Raw genomic sequence first — 20,702 nt, forward strand, 5'->3', positions numbered from 1 at the left:
CCCCCCCCACCCCATCCTGGCCAACTTCCACCACCCCTTCCAGCCCCTCTGGAGCAACCCTTGCAGGTCACTGCCTCTCCAGGGATGCTGCCCCCTCCCCGCTGGCCCAGGCCCAGGGGAATTCGGGTCATAGAATCATAGAAAACCAGGTTGGAAGGGATCACAGCGATCATCCAGTCCAACCTCTTCAGGGAAAATATAGTTTAAGTGAGATGAGTCAGCACCTTGTCAAGCTGACTCTTCAAACTGACCAATGTAGGGGAATTCACCACTTCCACTGGGAGATTGTTCCAATGTCTCATTGATAGATTATTCCAATGTCTGATTGATCTCATGGAAAACAAATGTCTTCTGCAGTTCAATGGCAATCTCTCCAGACACAACTTGTGTCCATTGCCCCTCATCTTTTCCCCATGACTCCTTGTTAAAGGGAGTCTCCATCCTCTTGGTGCCACCCTTTAGGTACTGGTCCATGGTGATAAGCCTTCTCTTCCCATTTCTCCCTCCTCTACCTCCTTGCAGTTTATGACAGTGACATTTTCACTACCCTCACCTTTAGCTCTGTCCCAGTGGGGTTTCACACACTTCACTTGATTGATAATTGCATCCACTGAGGCCTTTTGGAACAACTCTGCTCATTTTACCTGTCTGCAGCATCTACACTTCCTCACACTTCCTCCCTGCCCACCCCTCTCACTCCCTCTGTGCATCTCCCTCCCCACCAACACAAGATGCTGTTATCAGCTGCACTATTTGAGATACCCACACAGAAGTTACCAAAACTTGGGACCTGGGCACAAGAAGAGTGGCTCAGTCATTTTCTTGCAGCTCTATTTTGTTCTCAAAAGGTTACCCCAACAACAACCAAGACCTGTGCTTACGGCCACAGCAGATGAGCAGTCACCCCTTACACCACAGGAAAAATGAGTTTGTGGCAAAAAAAATCCAACTGTGGGCTTGTGCTAAGCCACCAACCTGGGCTGAGATGAGTTTGAGAGCCCTGACACAAGGTGATGGCTGCAGTCTGTAGATGGGACGAGCAGCTCCTGCTCAGAGTAGGTCAGCAGAGGAACTGAAACGCAAGGAGAATGAGAATTGATGACTGAAAAAGGGAGTGCTGAGATACTTCAGCCATTTGGGGGCCAAAGCCAGAAGAGTATTTAGCATTTATATTTAGTATTTATATTCTTTTATTTCACACAAAAAGCCCAAGCCATGAGAAACGTTCAGGGGAGTGGAAGTAAGAGCTCAACTTCAAGGCAAACACCACAAATTGAAGCAATTATTCAATGTTGGAATCAAAGAAAATGATCCCCTTGCACGTTACCCTTCTGAGCAGATGAAAAGCTCTCAAGGAGGACATTTTCTTCAGTTTCTCTCCTGCTTTAAAGAGAAAAAAAAAGATTAAGAGACCGTCTAACCCTGAGTTATCTCCTTAATGGTACAACTGGCAAGATTAACAGGAAAAATTAAACAATGTCATTATTATTTAATTGGTTTTAAAAATGCATTGCCTTAATATTTATAATTGTAGTCTTAAAATTAATGATCCTGGTTTGCCACCTCCCTATCACAAACCATTTCTCACACTTACCCAAATTCCACAGAACTTCAAAGAAAAATTGGAGAATACGTCTTGAAGACTTCTGTAGTAAAATGGAAAGACACCACGTGCCTCCATAAATTATTTTTTATTTCAAATCCATGAAATACAGGCAGACCTGTAAGCATTCAGGATTGGCAATGCTCATTAAGTCCCAAAACTAAATTAATCAGCCTGATGCCAATGTGCCGGTTAAGCACAGACTCTAAGCTTAAGCAAACTGGAGAGACCAAAAAATGAGAAGTAGCAAGCAACAACATTCCTACAGCCTGATAGGAAAATATAACCCAGGGGTATATCCTGCCTGAAGAACAAATGACCCAAAGTCTCATAGTTTCCCTCCAATTCCAATTTCCAGGCAGACTGAGATGACCCGGCCCCTTCTCAACAAAGCCACGAGCCAGATCTTTGCTGCTGTCCAAATTCTCTCTCAGGCTTTATTGGCAAAATCCCATCAATCCAATCAAGCCTCTTCCTGCTGCCAAGATAATTTTCCATCTTTTTGTAAAGCTAATTGGCCAAAATTGTGTTTTCACCTCAATAATACCAAGTCATAAAGGCTGAGGAATCCATTGACCATGAACCGTTGATGCTGCACCCAAATTTGCTGAGACTGGTGAACGTTGGCAGGACGTTTTGCCCTTGGATTGAGACCCACAGTCTCTCCTCCATGCATTCAGGCATTGCTCGACCACTTGTTTTAGTGAGTCCTGACAGAGTTTGAATGAGAAGCCCCTCATGAGTCGCCTCTGCACCGCTTCTGGCCCACGTCTGTATTCACATGTGGGCTTCAACAGCATCAGCTGCAGAGCAGAAAGTGAAACACATACAGAAGTTTTCCACAAATCAATCCTAAAATGCCTGGCAATGAAGCCATTGGTGCAAGATGACAGCGTTACCTCTGAATGATTCCCAGATAAATCACTATGAGCATCAGTCTGGAGCTCAGAACATCAGGTTGCAGTGGCTCTATGCAATTAATGACTCTATGACACGACTCCATGCAATTAATAGTATGTAAAACATTTACCTCTAAAACCTTTCAAACTATGACCAAAAAATGTTTACAGTTTTGTCTTTAATCAAAAAGCTTTTTATTAAAAACATTATCAAATATCTGTGCACAGTCCACAGTTACACATCTTTATTTTGAGTTGGTTTCCTTTGAACTCAGACATTCTACTGACTTAAGTTTTATACATTTTTTTTTTTCCTTTAAAAATGCCACAAGATAAAAAAACCCCACATACACAGAACACAACTACAGGAAATTGTCTTTCCCAAGGGGATTTTTTTTATACATGTCAAGAAGTGCAATTTTGCTTCTGTATTTTGTTTTTTTAAAGTAAAACAGTTTTATCCATCAGTGAAACAATACACTAAGAATTGCACCAGAAACCTCAATACATCTTGTGTATCAGCAATATCTCGCTTTTCCTATGCGCTGCTTAAGGTCGTGAGAGATCTAGATGAAAACTATGCTTACAGTAACTCACCTTTACCAGGTCAGTAAATGCACCTACACTGTCAAACTGCCTATGACTGTTGGAGAATGGAAGTCAATAATATCTACAATTATACAGTGAAATGGTCACACTTACTGTAACTGTCCTGCTTTTGCATACAAACGCATGCTCTGCTTCAAGCCACAGCCTGTATGATTGTACTGCAAGTACATGGGAATACATCGTCCGAAAAACATCCATAATTTAACATAGAGCTCTGGTTTTTATCTCACTGAGCTTGATTGTGCCACACATCCTTCTGGCCCCACTACAGACAACACAACTACTCCCTTTTTCCCCTGCACTAGCACCAATATGTCAGCCGCAAGGGGAATTTTATTAATAATTCTGCTTTGGCTTAATATTTCCTTCAGTGCAAACAGTGAACCGTGCTATTGGCTTTGGAAGGATTTTCAGAAGTTGTCTAGATTGACTCTGATATTTTGAGAAAACAAGAATATTAACAGATTGGGCTCTTAATGACTCCCAAGAACAAGGTTGCTCATGATTTTATTTCCTTTCAGCTGCATCTGAAAGACACCTATATCTTATCATTTGTTATTAAAAACTAGAAGTCTGTTCCCTTTTGCATCCTCAAAAAGACTCAAGTTTTATACCAATCTGCTCAGGTTTTCCATTTTTTATGTGGAAAAAGTAGGAAACACCCAGATCACCTGAAGTTTTAAGTACTCACTTAGGAAAAGAGTTACCTGCTTCGAGATAAACACTGCTAAACCAACTGAGCAGACCTGTTATATTTCAGCATTTAAAACTACAGGGAGAAGAGTCAAAGTTTATATTTAAATGCAAAAGCATAGGACTCTGCTCTCTAACTTGAAAATGTGTCTAAATCTGAAATACAAGTTTGCAGTGGCTGTTGAATCAGACAACAAAAGTTAAAGCTTGCTTAACCACGTAATTCTGACCACTGCTATTTCATAGAGGAAGATCTCAAACCCAGAACCACCACAGGGACAGGGACAGCAGGGACGTGGATGGCGATGGAAAGGAAGGAACCGGCCCTGCTGGAACTGCTGCACCACATCACTCGACTGCAAACACCACTCTGAGCAGTGTCTTACAACAAGAAGGCAATTCCTATCCAGATTTGTACTTACAGTACAAGACTGCATAATATAGAGAGCATCCAGCTTCTTAAAAAGAGGAACCGAGCTGCTCTGATGGGCCCAGTTCATTCCCAGGGAGACTGCACTGAGCAACCAAGTGTAACTCTCCATCCTCCAGCATCTCCTCACATATCAGTAGGTATAAATCATTACAACACGAGTATCTACCCCAGAAAGTCTTACATGAAATGGATGGACGTGTTTGTACACAGACGAGTGTTTCCGAATTTGGAATGCAAAAATACAGTGCAAAACCCCCAAAAAGAGTTCTGAAAAATCATTTTTTACATATCAAAAACTCCTAGAATTAAAGGGAGTGATTATAAAGACAAAGTATGGTGCTAAGAAGTGGTTTGACGAGTTAATAATGGGTTATTTCCCTCGCAGAGGTTTACGCGTTTCACACCAACATTTTGCTTTATGTTGTTACAATATTTTTACGGAGCATTATTTAAAAATAATATTTCAGTCAGAAGTCTCATTTAGAATTCATCGTGTTTTACCCTAAACGGCCACTTGGAATGCTGTGAAACATGATTTGCAGCCAGCAGCACCAAGTACATAAATTCTTCCACATCAAAGGAGTAGTTTGTAAATTTTGGATGCTCTCCCAGCGTTGGGTGGTGTCCCTAGAAAAATGAAATAAGGCCTTTTAGACAGAAAATCAGTCTAAACAAAATCAGCACATCTTCCATTTTAAAAAAAAAAAAAATCAAGAAAAAAGAATTTAATATCTGCCATTTTCATGTATAATTTCTGATTCACTGATCTGCTCCAAGGCAAAAAAGTCAGCAAAATAACTGTGTAACAGCAATGTTATGGATGGTTTGGATTAATGGCCAATTAATTTCATTTCTCTTCTTCCCTCAGCCATTAATATCATCAATATCAAGGCATTATCATCAATACCAAGTCAAACAATTAATATTATTAATATCAAATGATTTGGTCTAAAGAATGACAGCAATATTTCAAGTATCAGAACACAGATAGGTAAAACGAGCCAACCTTTAAATGTTTCCTATCACAGCACCCACCCTTCCAGCAGTGGCCATCATTACCTGATCTTGAGGGAATACTTTATTCCTCTTTCTCCAAGTGATGTAGTGAATGCCTCTCAGCCTTGCCAAGTCCAGGTAACAACGTTCATCTTCACAATTGTATCTGGGGGTGGGCAGAAAAATCCTATTTACTTAGAGACCGCACTGAAGTTTACCAGGGTGAAACAGGAAATAAAAAACCCCTTCAGGCCAAAATGTTTGTGGTCCAGCTCTGAAATCATGGACAAATTGTACCCCAATGAAAACAACACCACGGGGCTGCCATCTGCTCTGACGATGTGGCCTAGGAGGCAGTTGAAGGCACATCGGGCATGTCCCTGTCCAGCTGCAGCAGCTCCTGGGCATGGGGTTCTCAACTGATTTGGACACTGGACAAAATGCTCTCAAGCCAAGACTGTGCTGCAAAGCACCAGCTCCACAACAGAGACGTGAAGCAGAATTTCCCAAGATGAAGATTTGGTGCTCTTCTGAGAGGCGTGCAGCATTTTTGTTTAGTTCTATAGAACTGGAGTGTCTATTAACAACCACACTTTGTGAGACTCGGCCACAGAAATGATTGGAGTACTTTGTCATTTTTCCCACGCAATTGTTGACCAGGCTGCATTTTATTAATACCACAGCATCTTAAAAAAATCACAGGCTAAACCAGTATGATATAGATACACTGTATTTTATCATGAAAGCTTCCTCACTTCCGATTCCCAAAAGAAACTGCCAAAAATGAAGCTAAGGATGCAAGATAAATGTTCATAGTCAAATACTAGCAAGGGAAAGCGCTTCATTAACACACATGAACAGACCTTAGCAGTTGTGGTATAAGAGGGGAAAGAGAAGCAGACTTACAGTTCAAAAACCACAGCCCAGTCTGGGAGAAACAGCAAATGGGTGAGTCCAGCTCCATGCATCCCAATGAATATATCAGAGTTGTGGGTAATTCTCAGCTGCTCTGAAAATTCAAGTTCCCTGCAGAACAACACAACAGAAATGGTGATCTGGCACAACCACCCATCTCAGCAAGATTAAGTTCCACATCAAAAGTACAACATTAACTTAAGGAAATACTGAAAGAGAGAGAGGATTTTTCAAAAAACAGTATTAAGAATCACAAATGCTGCATAACTCAGAAAGCATTTAAGAGAAATGTAGACAGGTTTCAAAACTCCATAAGAGTCTGTTAAAAAAAAAAAAGGTCCAATTTTTGTAAAGTTAAAATTTTTAAGTTTGGGTTTTGTTTTCACTTGCCTTTAAGAAAAAATGCATCATTTCCTTAAAAAAAAACCCAAACAAACAAACATAAAGGACCTAAACTGTTTTTAATGTAATGTAGAGGTATATAATTTCCACCTAGAGGTGTGGATATGCAACCCGAACTTCTGCACAGGTCTTTACGCAGAAATAAGGAGTCCAGGCTTTTTTCAGCTACTTGAACTGCTACTCTCTCCCATCCTTTGACTCTAAGCTCCAGATAAAGTATAATAACCCTGAGCACACAAGGAAAGGATGGACTAAAGATACTTAAGAGAAGACACACTGTCTCTGCTTTGGTCAAAACACTGATCTCTCACTGCTGCTTCAGCTTCTTACTCTCCCTGCATGATCCATGGCAGCACCATTGAGTAGATGGGAGCTGCTGCCATTTGGCACCACTTGGGAACTTGTTCTTCAAGCCATTTCTTACTGGTACAGTGCCCACTACAGCTGGGAACCACAAACTGACCTCAAGTGGTGTCTTCAGGGGCCACCAGAGCAGCAACTGAGCTGAGTTACTAAACTAAGGGTCATATAAAATAAGACACTGGCATCACACAAGAGAAATCCCTGTTGATCCACAGTTACTGCAGAGCATTAGTAAATCCAAAAGGGTGATGGGAACACAGCTGGTTTTGGGAGAGGGGAGGAAACAGGAAGAAAAGTGATTTCAGAACTTGCTCATTGTATAGTAACTTTAACCTGAGCCTACTAACTCTAGAGATTCATTCCTAAGTAGAGCATCATAGGGTGGGAGTACTTAACTCACTCACCCACCACTCCCTCAGCATCATTCTTCCTTCCTTAGCAGTTCTGGGATTTTGCAAAGGTTAAACACTGGGGATAAGTAGCTTTGCCTGCAGACAGCATTCACCAGCCATAGGCAGCATAAGATCACAGTAGTTTCTTTTACCAACTTACGTACTTGTATTTGTAGTCCACCACTTTGACCTCCAACATTGACACTGTTTTCAAAGCATTCACAAGCTAAGGAGGAAAATAAAAAGACAATGATTTGGTGTTGTCCTTCAATTAATTCCTCCCCTGCATTCCTGATTATTTTACACACTACTCCTCCCCACCAGGGAGCTGCAATGAGACAGACCATACTGTCCTGCCACAGAAAGGAGCAGCTCCCCTCCTTTTGTGCCTTCCCATCTCAGACTCACACATTATTCTTCGCAAAGCAACTCCTTGAAGAGGAGGCTCAGATCTCCTGCACTCTCACAGAGGCTACTGTTGACTTTTACATGCTCCAGGACCCAATCCTAAACCCCTCAATTAGTCATTTTGCTGGGAATAGTGGGAAGATGTGGTTGGATTTCCAAAAGATAAGCCAATACCTAAAGCAGCAAATTGGTAGCCAAGAAGGACTGTCAAAAATACCTTGCTAGGTCAGACTTTACTCATGTGAGAAGTAAAACCAGGTTAGAGCCTGGCCTTCTAACCTAAAAGGATGTTTTTCCAAGTCTCCAATCCATAGCCAGCAGAAGAGGGAGGAAAAAGCCAAGTATTTTCTTTTACAAGTGTAGTAAAGCTAAGATTAACTTCTCCCTTTCTCTCATGTGCTCATTACCAGAAAACACACCACATGTAGCAGTGTGGGCATGCACTGTGGACAGCCTAGCAGATGAGGCACAAGTCTGCACCCTGTCTATTCTGCTGCTCAGCTATTGCAGCAAACAAGCCTCAGTTTCTCCCTCTTTACAGTGGGGACGATAACACCAATTCACTTCTGTCAGGCACTAACAGCTAAGAACGGAGACAGCTATGAAAACATTAGCTATTATAATTTTACCACAAAAGAAGCTACACCTCAAGTCCACTAAGTTGCACGACTCAAAAATGTGAATCAGTATGAAAATTCATTAAGCTTTGAATGCACATCCTCAGATACAATAGCTGATGCATTTTAATCTGCAAGCATAACAAAGGTTTCCGTTAGAGCCTTCAACACTGGGGATGCTAGAAATAAAAGAGATTATATGAAAGCAAAATAATTTAATGTTATCAGAAGCTCTGCAGTGTCTGTTTGTTAAAAGGAAATACTTTTAGTATTATATCTGTAGTCTTCCACTGGATATTTAAAAAGGGCTGCAAGGTTCAGTGTCTGGTGTACAGAAATAGAGACTGGCTGGACATTAGAAGAAATTAATACTAGAACTGAATGTATTTGTCCAAGATTTGTCAGCAGATAAATGTCTTGGCTGTACCCAAAAAAATAAAGTTAATTCAATAGGCAAAATTTAACTTGTGTTAAATTTGTTTTAAAAATAAAAAGGACCATACCTCGTTCTGGTTTAATATTTTCCGATAATCTGTACTGCGTGCAAGTATTGTGACTCGAATTTTCCCATCCTAAAAAGAAAGCAGCAGCAATGTATTAGCTATGAGGCAGACCTCACAAAAAAAACCAAACCAACCCAAACACTTCCATATTTACTTCTGGAAATTATTTAAGCAACTAAACATGCTCCCTCCCCATGTAACAGATGATGTAACCACCTTAAAATCCAAATCGTATTTTCCAACAGATTAAAAGTGTCAAAAAACTTTGTGAAAGTCTGACTATTAACAAAGAATAAAACATTTTCTGAAAGATTTATTTTCTTTAGTACAAAAGAGCCTTTGTATTACACATTATACAGCAGTTTTTGAAAGCAGCCTTCAGGACGGCTTGTGCACAAGAACCCTGGGAAAAAATACTTTACTTCTATAACAGCTCCTTCTTTTACCTCTTTTAAATTAATTGGGCTCACGGGGGTAAGTGCTCCAAGTGAAATAAAAAGATTTAACTGCGTGACTCCCATTAGTGTCAGCAGGAGAAGCAAAACTAAATGCCTGTGCAGTGCTTTCAATGTGTGCCCCTCAGCGATAATACATAGGCTGCTCTCTAGCAAACACTTCAAGAAGCCCACAACTGCCATATCCATCGATGCAGCCATTGCAACAATTGGCAAAACCCACCAGTGTGTAGAGCAGAAAAGCCCAGGGACAGACAAATGGCACCGGGCAGGGATCAGAAGGACCAGATTCAATCCTTTCCTCCTCTGGTCTGAGCTCAGCAATAACTGTGAGGATCGATAAAGAGCAAGCTCACTGCACTGCTCTGTGGAGCCCCTCTGCTGGACCCAAGGATGGCACTTTGTCAGCACGCTCTGACCACATATCTTGCTTGACTAGGAAGGACACAAAGGCCTTGAGCACAGAGGATGGAGAGGAGGAAGAGATCCTAGGGTCAGAAGGAGGATGGTCTAAAGCCTGTCCTGGGGAAGTAAGACACAAGGGGAACTTTCACAAACATACACAAATGTTTGCTGAAGGCCTTCACAAGGCTGACCTACTGGAAAAAGGTCCTGAGCATTACAGGAAAGGACAAAAAGTGCACAATATTACCCTATTCCCTCAGTTCAAGAAGGACAGGAACTGCTTGAAAGAGTCCAGCAGCGCCACAAAGATGATGGAGGGAGTGGAGCATCTCCTGCTGAGGAGCAGCTGAGGGAGCTGGGGCTCTTTAGCTTGGAGCAGAGGAGACTGAGGGGTGCCCTCATTCATGGGGATCAATTTGGAAAGGGCGAGTGTCAGGAGGAAGGAGCCAGGCTCTGCTCTGGGATGTCCAATGCCAGGACAAGGGGCAATGGTCCCAAGCTGGAGCACAGGAGGTTCAAGCTGAAGATGAGGACAAACTTTGTCAGTGTGAGGGTGGCAGAGCATGGCCCAGGCTGCCCAGAGAGGTTGTGGACTGTCCTTGTCTGGAGACACCCAAACCCCTGGCCGTGTGTCTGTGTGACTGCTCTGGTGATCCTGCTCTGGCAGGGGTTGGACTGAGGGAGCTTTCCAGGTCCCTTCCAACTCCTCACTTTCTGTGATTCCCCATAGGGTTCAGCTCACTAATGCTGTTTCTCTGGTAAGAGCCATGAGCTCCATATCGCAGTTTTGTTATTCAGTTATCATACCTTGGGTCCTTCTTGTGTGATATTTAACCTGTGTAACACGTGCTGAGAAAATGCTCTAAATAGCCCTGTGCCGTGACAGCCAGAGATCTGAAATTAAAAGGAATTGTTAATACAAAAGGTTATTTTGCTCAGAAAACCTCTTTGTGATCAGTCTTTTGCCATTCTGGTGGAACAAAAGCCTAGTATCATGCACTGCGCTGAACGTGTCACTATTCACTGCAATACAAGTGGCACTTTCATTTAGAGAGAAATCTCTCTCTCCACAGTGTTACAGCCTGAATGCATGAGCTAATACCCCCAAGAAAGTCTGTCAGTGTACAAGGTCTTGTGTTCTGCAAAAATAAACCACAGTGCTCACCCATTAAAAAGGAATAACATGCATCTCATGAACTGCGACACAGGAGATTGCACACAACCAGTTACTATCAACCCAAATTCTAATCTTTAGGGAAGATCACTTCATTTGGAGTTGCACAGACTTCCAATGCAGTGCATTTCATGACAGCTCAGCCAGATGCTCGAGAGATTCATCAGCTCAGGTTTGATACTGTCACAAACACATCTAGCTAACACAGAGGATGGTTAAAAAGAACTCACCAGTGGTGTGTTATAAAACAGGCCATATCGCATCCGAGGCAGTAATGAGAAGACTGCTTCTTTAAAACATACCTGCAAGGAAAGATCACAAGAAGTTACACTGCACCGCTATCTTCCGCTGCTCATTCAGTGGGATCACTGCTCATAATGAGCTAGCAATTGCATGCTCCTGTCAAGAGCATCCTCATTTCCTTGACTGTGCAAATGAATAGAACAAAGACAATCCTGACGGCAAAAGAGCTCTCACTTAGGATGTGACAGATGCAAGTGTGGGAAGAGGTAAAAAAAATACTCCCAAAACAGAACAAGTATGAACTAAATAGAAAAAAAACCCTCTGCTGTCTAACTGGTGAAGACAGGCTTTAAAAGATTCAAAAGACTAAAATGAGCTCTGAATGAATGGGTATATGGCTTTGGTGGGAGTGATTTATTTTAACTATAAGCAGCAGGTATACTAACAGTTGTAGGGGAAGACAAACACCTCAAACAGGAATCAGAAGACTTAGAAGGGCAGTACCATGTGAAAACCCTTAACTTGAGTAGTGAGTCCTGCAGAAGTGAAACTAATACATAAATATCACCTCTCAGAAGACACAAAAGTTCAGTCCGTCTCTATAAAGCACAGACACACCACAGAATTAGGTTACAGCTCTGTCTCCTGTTTATAAGGCAGAATACTCACATTACGCAAATTAAACATGCATGGAAAGTATTAATGCTTTCCTCTGAAACACCCATATCCATAAGTGGTTTGGGAACCTGTCATATTTGCTACTTAGTGACTATGAATTAAAAGAAAATACAAAATTCCATACCCTTTTAGAGTCAAAGGTTTTCAAGTGTATTATTTCATAGTCGGTAAATGCCTTCCACGTCTCACTGAACAGGTCACCGTAGCCATATGAGCTCTAGGAGGAAAGGAAAAACACAAGGGCAAAATTATGACATAAATGCGTATTAAAAACTCTCTTCATGATCTACAGGTTCCGTATAAGAGTTTTAACGTACAGTTAAAACATGCATCACCACCACGGGACCTAAGATAACACAGCCTAGCACAGAACACTGCTGAACTCTGCATTTACAATGGCCATTAACTCAAATTACCAGTCAGGTAGTTAATTTTTAATAGAACAGTTCTATAAATTAGCAATCTAGACATTCTCTTCTGCAGCAGATTAGACTTTCTGGGTTAATAGCAAGAAATAGCTACTATTTTCCTTGGAGACAACAGAGCACAAGTTAAATTTGAAATAACAGAAGCACAGTGCTGGTAGAAGGCATGAACTTTGACTCCCGAGTTTCAAAAAACACCTGGGAATTCAAGTGCAGCTGTAATGTTTAAAGTAAAAAGTCACAACAAGCCTGTTGCACATTTGCCTCTGTTTTGGGATGGTCGCCTGCATCACTAATTGAAGGCAAAGATCTGATTTGATGGAAGAAACAGCCAGAAACCCACGTTTTGCATTACTCTGACAAACTACCACCAAGTTCCTCTACAGGCCAGGATAAAACTTCCCCCCTTCCATGCTCTGTGGAACACTTCAGGAACCATCTACTCCCTATAACATTGGCTTAGCAGCAGAGGCTCTTGCCCTCAAATTTGTAACATTTCCTACACATCTGAGGGCTGAGAGTCACCATCTCTTGCTCTCTGAGTGCAATTTAATATGACCACAGTAGCCCTGGTACAGATTCTCACTTAAAACTTCAGCTCTGGAGCCGGTTCAGGCTGCTTTGAAAGTTATGTGGAAACATCCTCAACAAGAAATTTGGGGATAAGACTACGAATGGCCACAGAAGAGAGCAGACATTGAGTGCAGTGTAAGAGAATCTAAAGGGCGCCGTATTTCCTTCACTTGAAGAGCTGCTGCCTTCTCTTTCCTCTGCCATTAAGTTTTAATGAACTTTGCAACCCACACTACTTTCTGCATTGCAAGAACTGCTCTACCGGATTAGTAGAGTAATATATAATAATGATTAATAATAAAATAAGTAGAGAAGTGATCTTCAAAGCTGAAAGTGCTCCTTCCTATAACCCCATCTGCTCTCCTTAAAAGTGCTTTATAAACACTGCTTTCCTGCAGTCACAAATCAACACACAGTAGACTTCCTACTCATTTTCTGCTTTGTTTAACCTACATTTAAGGGCATTACTGTTTAATAAGAACAGTGCACTGCTTCTACAGCAGCTAGAAAGTATGGCCAAATCTAATTACATCAAGGAAAATAAAAAAAGAGAATGAATAATAAGCTGGAGTGCACCTTTCAGTGAGCACAGACAGGTCAGAAGCAGTTATTTGGTGCCATCGTCTGGCTGCACATGGCAATGAGCAGAGGCAGACTGAGCAGTTAAGGCTCATTTAAAATGATGGTACAGTGACAGCACCTACTTTGAATGGCACACTTGAAAGAGTTATTTGATTCAGCAATGCGATACAAGACAAAGAGTTGCTTTTCAGAGTCATCTACAATGCTGTCTGACATCTGAGCTTTCGGGAAGCTGTCAGAGTCGAATTAACAGGCCCCTGTGTAACATCTACAGAGCTTCCTTATCTGGCAGGCCCATTTCTTTTAGCTTTCTAAATGTATGAGAAATACAAAAAAGGGTCTCTTCTAGACAAAGAGGTTTCTTATCAAATAGCAAGCTGGGGATATTTGCAGTTCTCTACTGAATATTGGTTGTCCTAGTAGTAAATACTCAGAAAGAAAACCCAGTATTTTATGAGACCAGGACAGGCATGGGACAACATCACAGTCAAGAACTGTGTTATTTCTGGACCTGATTATACATGTTATATGGCATATTGTAAATTGCTTTGTTTTTTGTTGTTTAGTTTAAAACTCTCCTACACAACTTAAATACTAGCCAGTAAAACTATTACATTACTCTTAAACATAGTCATGGTTTCAACACAGCAGTACAGCAGAAATAGCCCCACTTAAAAAACTTGTTTTATATGTTATCGTGGCATTGTAAGTGACCGAGATAAGTCACTGTAAGAAAGAATTTAAAGAAATTATGAGTTAAACTCTGTTTTAGTATATACAAGGATTTCATTTAGTTGTTTATTACAGGCTGCACATGACTGATTTAGAAAGATGCAAGGATGCATTTTGTTTTAAAAAGAAACAGTTTTGAGTAAATTTACTTGAGGATTCTCAGAGAAAAATGTCTACAGAAAGCACCATGAAATGTTCACATGCCATATATGAGACAGAGATCATGGTATTTTTGAGGTCACAGCAAATAAAGGCACAATTATGTGCTAGCAAAAGATGAGCTACAGAGTAGCGTTCAAACAGCACATGGTTTATTGTAGAAAATCTGTTCCCTAACAGTAGTTCAAGCACCTGTACCACAAGATCCAAAAACTTACCAGTTCCACAGGGCTAAAGTCAACAGCCCACAAGAAAGCTAAGAATTGCCTGCTAAAAGCTTTGGTCTCCATAAAGCAGAAATACAACCTAACACAAATATGTTAAAAGCAGAGCAGACTTACAGTGTCCCACATGACTATGTTGACATCAGTACTGAAGGAATTATTGATATGCTGTGTAATATAAAGATTGACGAAATCACAGAAGTGATGGTACATATTAACACCTGAGAAAGAGAGAGAATAGTCAGCAAAATTCTGCATTACTCACTCCACTTTGTATTGGTTCATGCATTTTTTTTCCTTAGTAGTGTCCTGCATAAAATCAGATTTCCCCTGCTTCTGATTTGTATAGACCCTAAAAAAAGCAAACCTTTAATGGGAAGGAATCAAGATATAAAATCTGAACACATTTTTAAAATGTTCAGAGAAATTAGAAGAGTGGCCAAAAGACACCATAATAAAAAGGTAAGTTTCCCATGCTGCTTCTCATTACAGCCTGCAGCTGCTTTCTGAAGTATCCAAAAGCACAATGTGCTTCAACAACAGCAAGTTAAGACATCAAGGAAACACTAAAAACGGGCCTCTGGCACTGATCTTAGTTCTGCTTTATTAGAGTTAAGGGAAGCTCTGTCTGCAGGACTGCAAGATAGAACTTGTACCTGCACATGAGCCAAAGCCCAAGTAATACCTCAGGTTTTTCCTCAGAACATTCTTGTTCATTCTTGGTTTCTTAAACGAATACCTTGAGACCACAGGGCATACAAAACCACCATGAAACAAACCAGGTTATGCAGTCCAGTTTCTTTGCTAGCAGAGATCAGATCCCAGAAAAAAGGAATTTTAAATACCCTTTTTCAAAAATAAAAAACTATTACAAATTACCTTGACAATCCCAAAGGTATAACAGGTATCATGTACTTGGGCAAGTTGGATGTGGGTACGATAAAAAAACCCCTATATTAAAGATACCAATTACCTGCATCTAATTTCATGAAGTATGTTGGCTTTTCAATAACAACGTCACACTTCTTATCTTCTAGAGGCCTAAAGTTTAATGCCGTAAATGTCTGGAGTTCTGCAAACCTACAAAGATTCAACCACACAGAACATGGTTTGTCATTAACACACTTGAACAAGTGTACTTCATGCATCCAAGATTCAGTAACTGTTCATCCAGTTCATTTGATTTAACAGGACTGCTGAAAAATTACAGAGTCTGACAATTAAAATAATCTGAAATTGTAATGGAAGGCTCTTCAGGTTACGAGCTTCAAGAGGTTAAACACGCCTTTGATCTCAGCAGTGAAGAGCAACTTTGATCTACAAATCAAGGCAGCAGCAAGGTACCAAAGAGCCTTAGAGCCTGGATCTGTGGCCTATCCAACTTGATTTGCATTGCCAAAGACACATCAGCAAGATCTGCATGCTTTGGTCAGAATCATGAATGCAGATGCAGTATTTGCTATTTCTGGATTGAAACAAGGATAAGCAGTTGAGATTACAATATAGCAGACAGAGAAGAAAAGTCTTTTCCTCCTCTGCAGCTGTTCTTAACTGAAATTTGCCATCTATGCAAAATGAGAAAAGCATAAAAATGAATTCTTATAGGGACCTTAATGGCTTCTATCCCCTATCAGTTAACTGACAATGCAGCTTTGAAGTGTTAACATGCAACCTGTGATACTCAACCAACGATCACAAAGCACCTTCTGCACTTCCTACTCAGCCTGGAGCCTGGTGCCCCTCTCACGTTACAGACACAGGCTCCCTGGGAACACCAGGTGAACACAAACACACACACAGACCAGGCGCTGCACCAGCCCCAGCATCACCACGGACTGTGAGATCTAAGACACAAGTGCAAACTTGAAGGCATTTCACAACAAAACAATTGTCTCCTACAGGCAGATCAGGCATAAATTCAGCATCTTGTCCAGAAAACAACTGAAGGTTAGAACTTCAAATCACAACACATTTTCAGATCTTTCACTGCTATAAATTAGGCAGGACACAATTACACACAGCATAGTTCAGAATATTCTGCATAGGTGCAATTACCAGAGGTATCTAATGTGAACTCTCAAATGAACCTTAGAAAGGAACAACTATTTCCTCAGTATGAAATCCCCCACACACAGCTACTAGTGCCAATGTAAAAAATTAAACAGAATTAGCGAGTGAACTTGGAAGCAGACTTGACAAGTGACTCTTACCAAGACTGCAGAGGGCTCTTGCGTTGACCTTCAGCCAAAAATGCTTGAACGTCGAGGCTGCAATGACCTCCAATTTCTCCCTTCTGGAAAAAGTCTTCTTTGAATCTAATGCAAATGAGTAAAAGTCTATCAGCTTTTGCGCAACAGTGCTACAAGTGCTCTGCAAACTCCATTACATACTCAAGCCAGGGCTAGTTAGCCTCAGTTCAGCAAGGTACTTCATATATATTTAAAACCTGAGTATCTTCTTCAGCATAAATCAAGTACTTATTTGTCACAATTCCCAAATAAAGACAGTGGTGTCCTTGGAGTTCTACACATCCATTTAGAAAACAGCGTTAACCCACCCAGTGTTATTAGGAATCATTTTTACATCCCAAATCAGTCATTTAATTAGATTTTGCTACATGATTATTTAAAGGAGCAGCATTATTTGGAAGTTTTGTTTGGTTTCAGTAACAATTTCTCACTGAAATTTACCTCAGATTTCACAGCCCAGTTAGTAACCCAAGAATTTTATATAACATGGGAAGAGTGAGGTGCAAGAATGGGTTTTCTGAAGACAAACTGCCAGCTAAAAGCACTGTCAAAATTAGCTTCTAGGGTAGGCTGAGATGACAAAACCCATTCTGAAGGGTGTCAGCATCACAGCCATGAAACAACTCTTTTTGAGTCATGAGCCCAAGACACCAACTTCAAAGATAAGGCAGAAGGAAAAATGGATGATGGTACTGGGGGGTTCCAGCCAATTTTCCAATATGTAGCATTTTAATTCAGGATGTGGGAGATCCAGATTCAGATCTCTTCAGCCTCACTGCATCTAAAAATGCAATGCCTGTTTCTGGTGTAACGGCACCCAGCACAGGAAAGGCCTTCTCAGTTCCTCATACAAAACCAATTCACAGAATCACATGAGGAGCTGGAGGGGACCTGGAAAGCTCCCCCAGTCCAGCCCCTGCCAGAGCAGGATCACCAGAGCAGTCACACAGACACACGGCCAGGGGTTTGGGTGTCTCCAGACAAGGACAGTCCACAACCTCTCTGGGCAGCCTGGGCCATGCTCTGCCACCCTCACACTGACAAAGTTTGTCCTCATCTTCAGCTTGAACCTCCTATGCTCCAGCTTGGGACCATTGCCCCTTGTCCTGGCATTGGACATCCCAGAGCAGAGCCTGGCTCCTTCCTCCTGACACTCACCAATTCTACTGTGTGTATCTCCTGATCAAGAAAGGATGTGACTAAGACACAGAAAAGTCATCCTCTCTTCCATCAGAGGGGAGGAATTCAATCACTCATCACCATTCTATAAAACCGAAAGCTCAGGTGTTTAAATAACCCCCGTCCTGCTGCCAGCAGCAGACAGCAATCCAGAGGTGTGGATCTCAACAGGATTTCAGCAACAAGCCTCTGATCAGCAGCAAAGCCCATGGCAACAAGCACACCAGCTTTGTTCAACTAGTTTGGAGGTCCTTTTCCCTGCCATCCCTTGATTTTACTGTAACATAAGCAAATCAGAGACCTGTCATGGTTTCTCTTTACAGTTCGTAAATCAATGTACAAGTTTGTTGCTCTGCAGTGCTGAAGGTACTGAGAACAGGTCAGAGACGAATCTCCCTGTAAAGAAAAGTAGGATTTCATTAACAACAACATGATGTTTAAAAACAAGTGAAAAGCATCATATCTATCAGAAACACCTACTGTTGCTGCAGGCTTACAGTGGGTTTTCATTTCATTGAGCCTCTCCCGAACGTAACCAAAGTCAGCCTGCTTCCAGAATATCTGCTGGGCTGTCTCAATGTCACTTGCCCTGATGTATGAAGGAAAAAGGCAAAACTAAAACAAGGTCTGTTGCTAAATTCTAGTTATAACTTTAGCAGATAACATTTCTTTCCAGTAAAAGTGGAAACGAAGAACCATTTAAGATGCAAAACAGGAAGCAACTTATCAGCTGGATGTAAGTGAAAGCATCAATGACAATTTTAAGCTATCCTCCCGAAAAAGGGTATGAATTTTTTTAAACATTTTTTCCTCTGTTTTTAAAGCTAAGAAAGGAAATCCAGAGTTATTTTAGGAATCTGAATTCAAGGCTAAATCAGAATAATGAAAACATTGTGGTAGGAGGCATTTCAAGCAGTATTTTCTTCCTTAAAAAGTTAATTTTTAAAAATCATGTTGAAAGACACGTTATGTAGAAATACACTCACACATATATATCTCACACATGTATGTCTGCAAAGAATCATCCTTTAAACTCTAAATATCACAATAATGTTATTGCTATACAGCTGAGATGAAAGTGAGCACCATATTTATTTTTTTTAAACATACTGTACTTCATACATTTAAAATTAAACTTACCATCCAGTTTCAACATAATCACAAACTGGGTAACTGAACCTGTAATCCGATTTGCAAGATTTCTCATAGCCCCAGCAAGATTTTAGTTTCTTCAAGTACTTCTGTAACACAGAACAAACGAATCAGGTTATGCGACAGCAAAATGGTAAATAAGTCAGTTGTTAGCTTATAAACTATCCCCTGCTAACAAATCTTGCATTAAAAGCTTTCACCGGCTCCTGCAGCACTGTAGAAAGACTGAGGAGAGGGAGCACAGCACCCATCCCCAGGTCCACAAAGCAGCTCCAGCCTGAGGGACGCTGGTTCACTGTCCCTCCTTCAGGTGAATTGATTATACACAACCACAGGGTACAATTAAATCAGCATTTCATTTATTTGCCTATACTCCCGGCACTCCCACAGAAGTACTCCAGCATGCTGAAAAGCACTGGCCTACAAACTGCTAACTGTACTCAGTTCCAACATCGTTCAAATGCACAGGAGTCATGCAGATTAAAATCATCATTTCAGCTCTGTAGCAATTAAAGGAGTGGAAAAAACTCCTACAAAATTATACTCTACAAATCTAGCTTTGTTTTTTACTTTGCCAATCTCATGACAGCATCAGATTCAGGCAGAGAACCATACAACTATTGCCAGAGCAGCAATTTCGATCCTTAATGAAACCAAGTCACTGGCCAGGAGACCAACCCACCACCTCATCAACTGCTGGCGACTCCAGGAATAAACACCCCAACATTACATCCGAGCAAGTAAACAAACAACAGCAAACCTACTTTATACGGGCAATGAGAGTCCTGCTTACAGATGCCAGCAATATGCTGGTTATTATGCAGAAAGTAGGGAATGTGCTCATCTGGCAAGTTGAGAGCTTCGTAGCTGTACAATGGCTCTTGTGGAATGTTCTTGAGTTCAGTCAGATTTGCAGCTTGGGAATTAGCCAGAATTTCTTGCAGTAGCAATCCAAACGCAAGCAACGTGAACATGGCAACCTCTGAGTTCTGCATTATTAAAAAAGAAAAACCCAAAACGCTTAACGTATCTGCAGCATAGCACATTTGAAGCACACTAGACAATATTGAGCCAAAGTCAGTCACATACTCACAGGATTTGTACTTTTATTTCTGGAGTGGTTTCTTTTTTCCCTTGGAAAACTAAACTTGCACTAAGAGACCAGACTGTACAACGTCAGGATTATCTTTGAGTCATTAGTCATTGAGGGTTATTACGCACTACCAACTCGCAGTCAAACTAAAATGGGTGTGTTTACTTTAGCCAAATCCCAAGGGATCCTGAGAGTTCAAATGTGGAAACTAAGTATAGAGCATGTAATATCCAGACAGCGGGAAGAAAATGTAGACATATTAGGGGGGGAAGGGTGAGAAGAAGAAGAATCATAGCTAAAAATGAAGTACAAAAATAATACATTCCCCACTTTGGAAAAAACTGATCATTAGCTGACTATGCAGTCTCAAATATATGGACAAACTTCAGCCTGTCACAGGATGCTGGCTTTTAGCAGTTCAGATTGTGTTAAAGAAACTCTGAATACTGAGTTACCTACTTAAAATTAACTACAGGCCCACACACATATACCGAAAACAGACTGGATACCTTCCCGGTAATACAAACTTCTCATCAAACACCCCTG

The 20,702-nt window shown here is 41.0% G+C and overlaps 1 protein-coding gene across 1 annotated transcript; it reads right to left on the reverse strand.

Moving 5' to 3' along the window:
* Nucleotides 1-4,717: 4,717 nt before the first annotated feature.
* Nucleotides 4,718-20,037, reverse strand: EOGT (EGF domain-specific O-linked N-acetylglucosamine (GlcNAc) transferase). Its single transcript, XM_010194944.1, has 15 exons — nucleotides 19,828-20,037; nucleotides 19,052-19,152; nucleotides 18,392-18,500; nucleotides 18,213-18,307; nucleotides 16,694-16,798; nucleotides 15,457-15,563; nucleotides 14,601-14,704; nucleotides 11,913-12,005; nucleotides 11,098-11,169; nucleotides 10,501-10,587; nucleotides 8,834-8,902; nucleotides 7,470-7,531; nucleotides 6,140-6,259; nucleotides 5,297-5,399; nucleotides 4,718-4,864 (listed from the first exon to the last, which is right to left on the reverse strand). The coding sequence occupies exons 1-15, from the start codon at nucleotides 20,035-20,037 to the stop codon at nucleotides 4,718-4,720; spliced, it is 1,584 nt and encodes a 527-aa protein (XP_010193246.1).
* Nucleotides 20,038-20,702: the final 665 nt, after the last annotated feature.

The sequence above is a fragment of the Mesitornis unicolor genome, unplaced genomic scaffold (assembly GCF_000695765.1).
Source record: "Mesitornis unicolor isolate BGI_N332 unplaced genomic scaffold, ASM69576v1 scaffold38420, whole genome shotgun sequence".
Classification (NCBI taxonomy): domain Eukaryota; kingdom Metazoa; phylum Chordata; class Aves; order Mesitornithiformes; family Mesitornithidae; genus Mesitornis; species Mesitornis unicolor.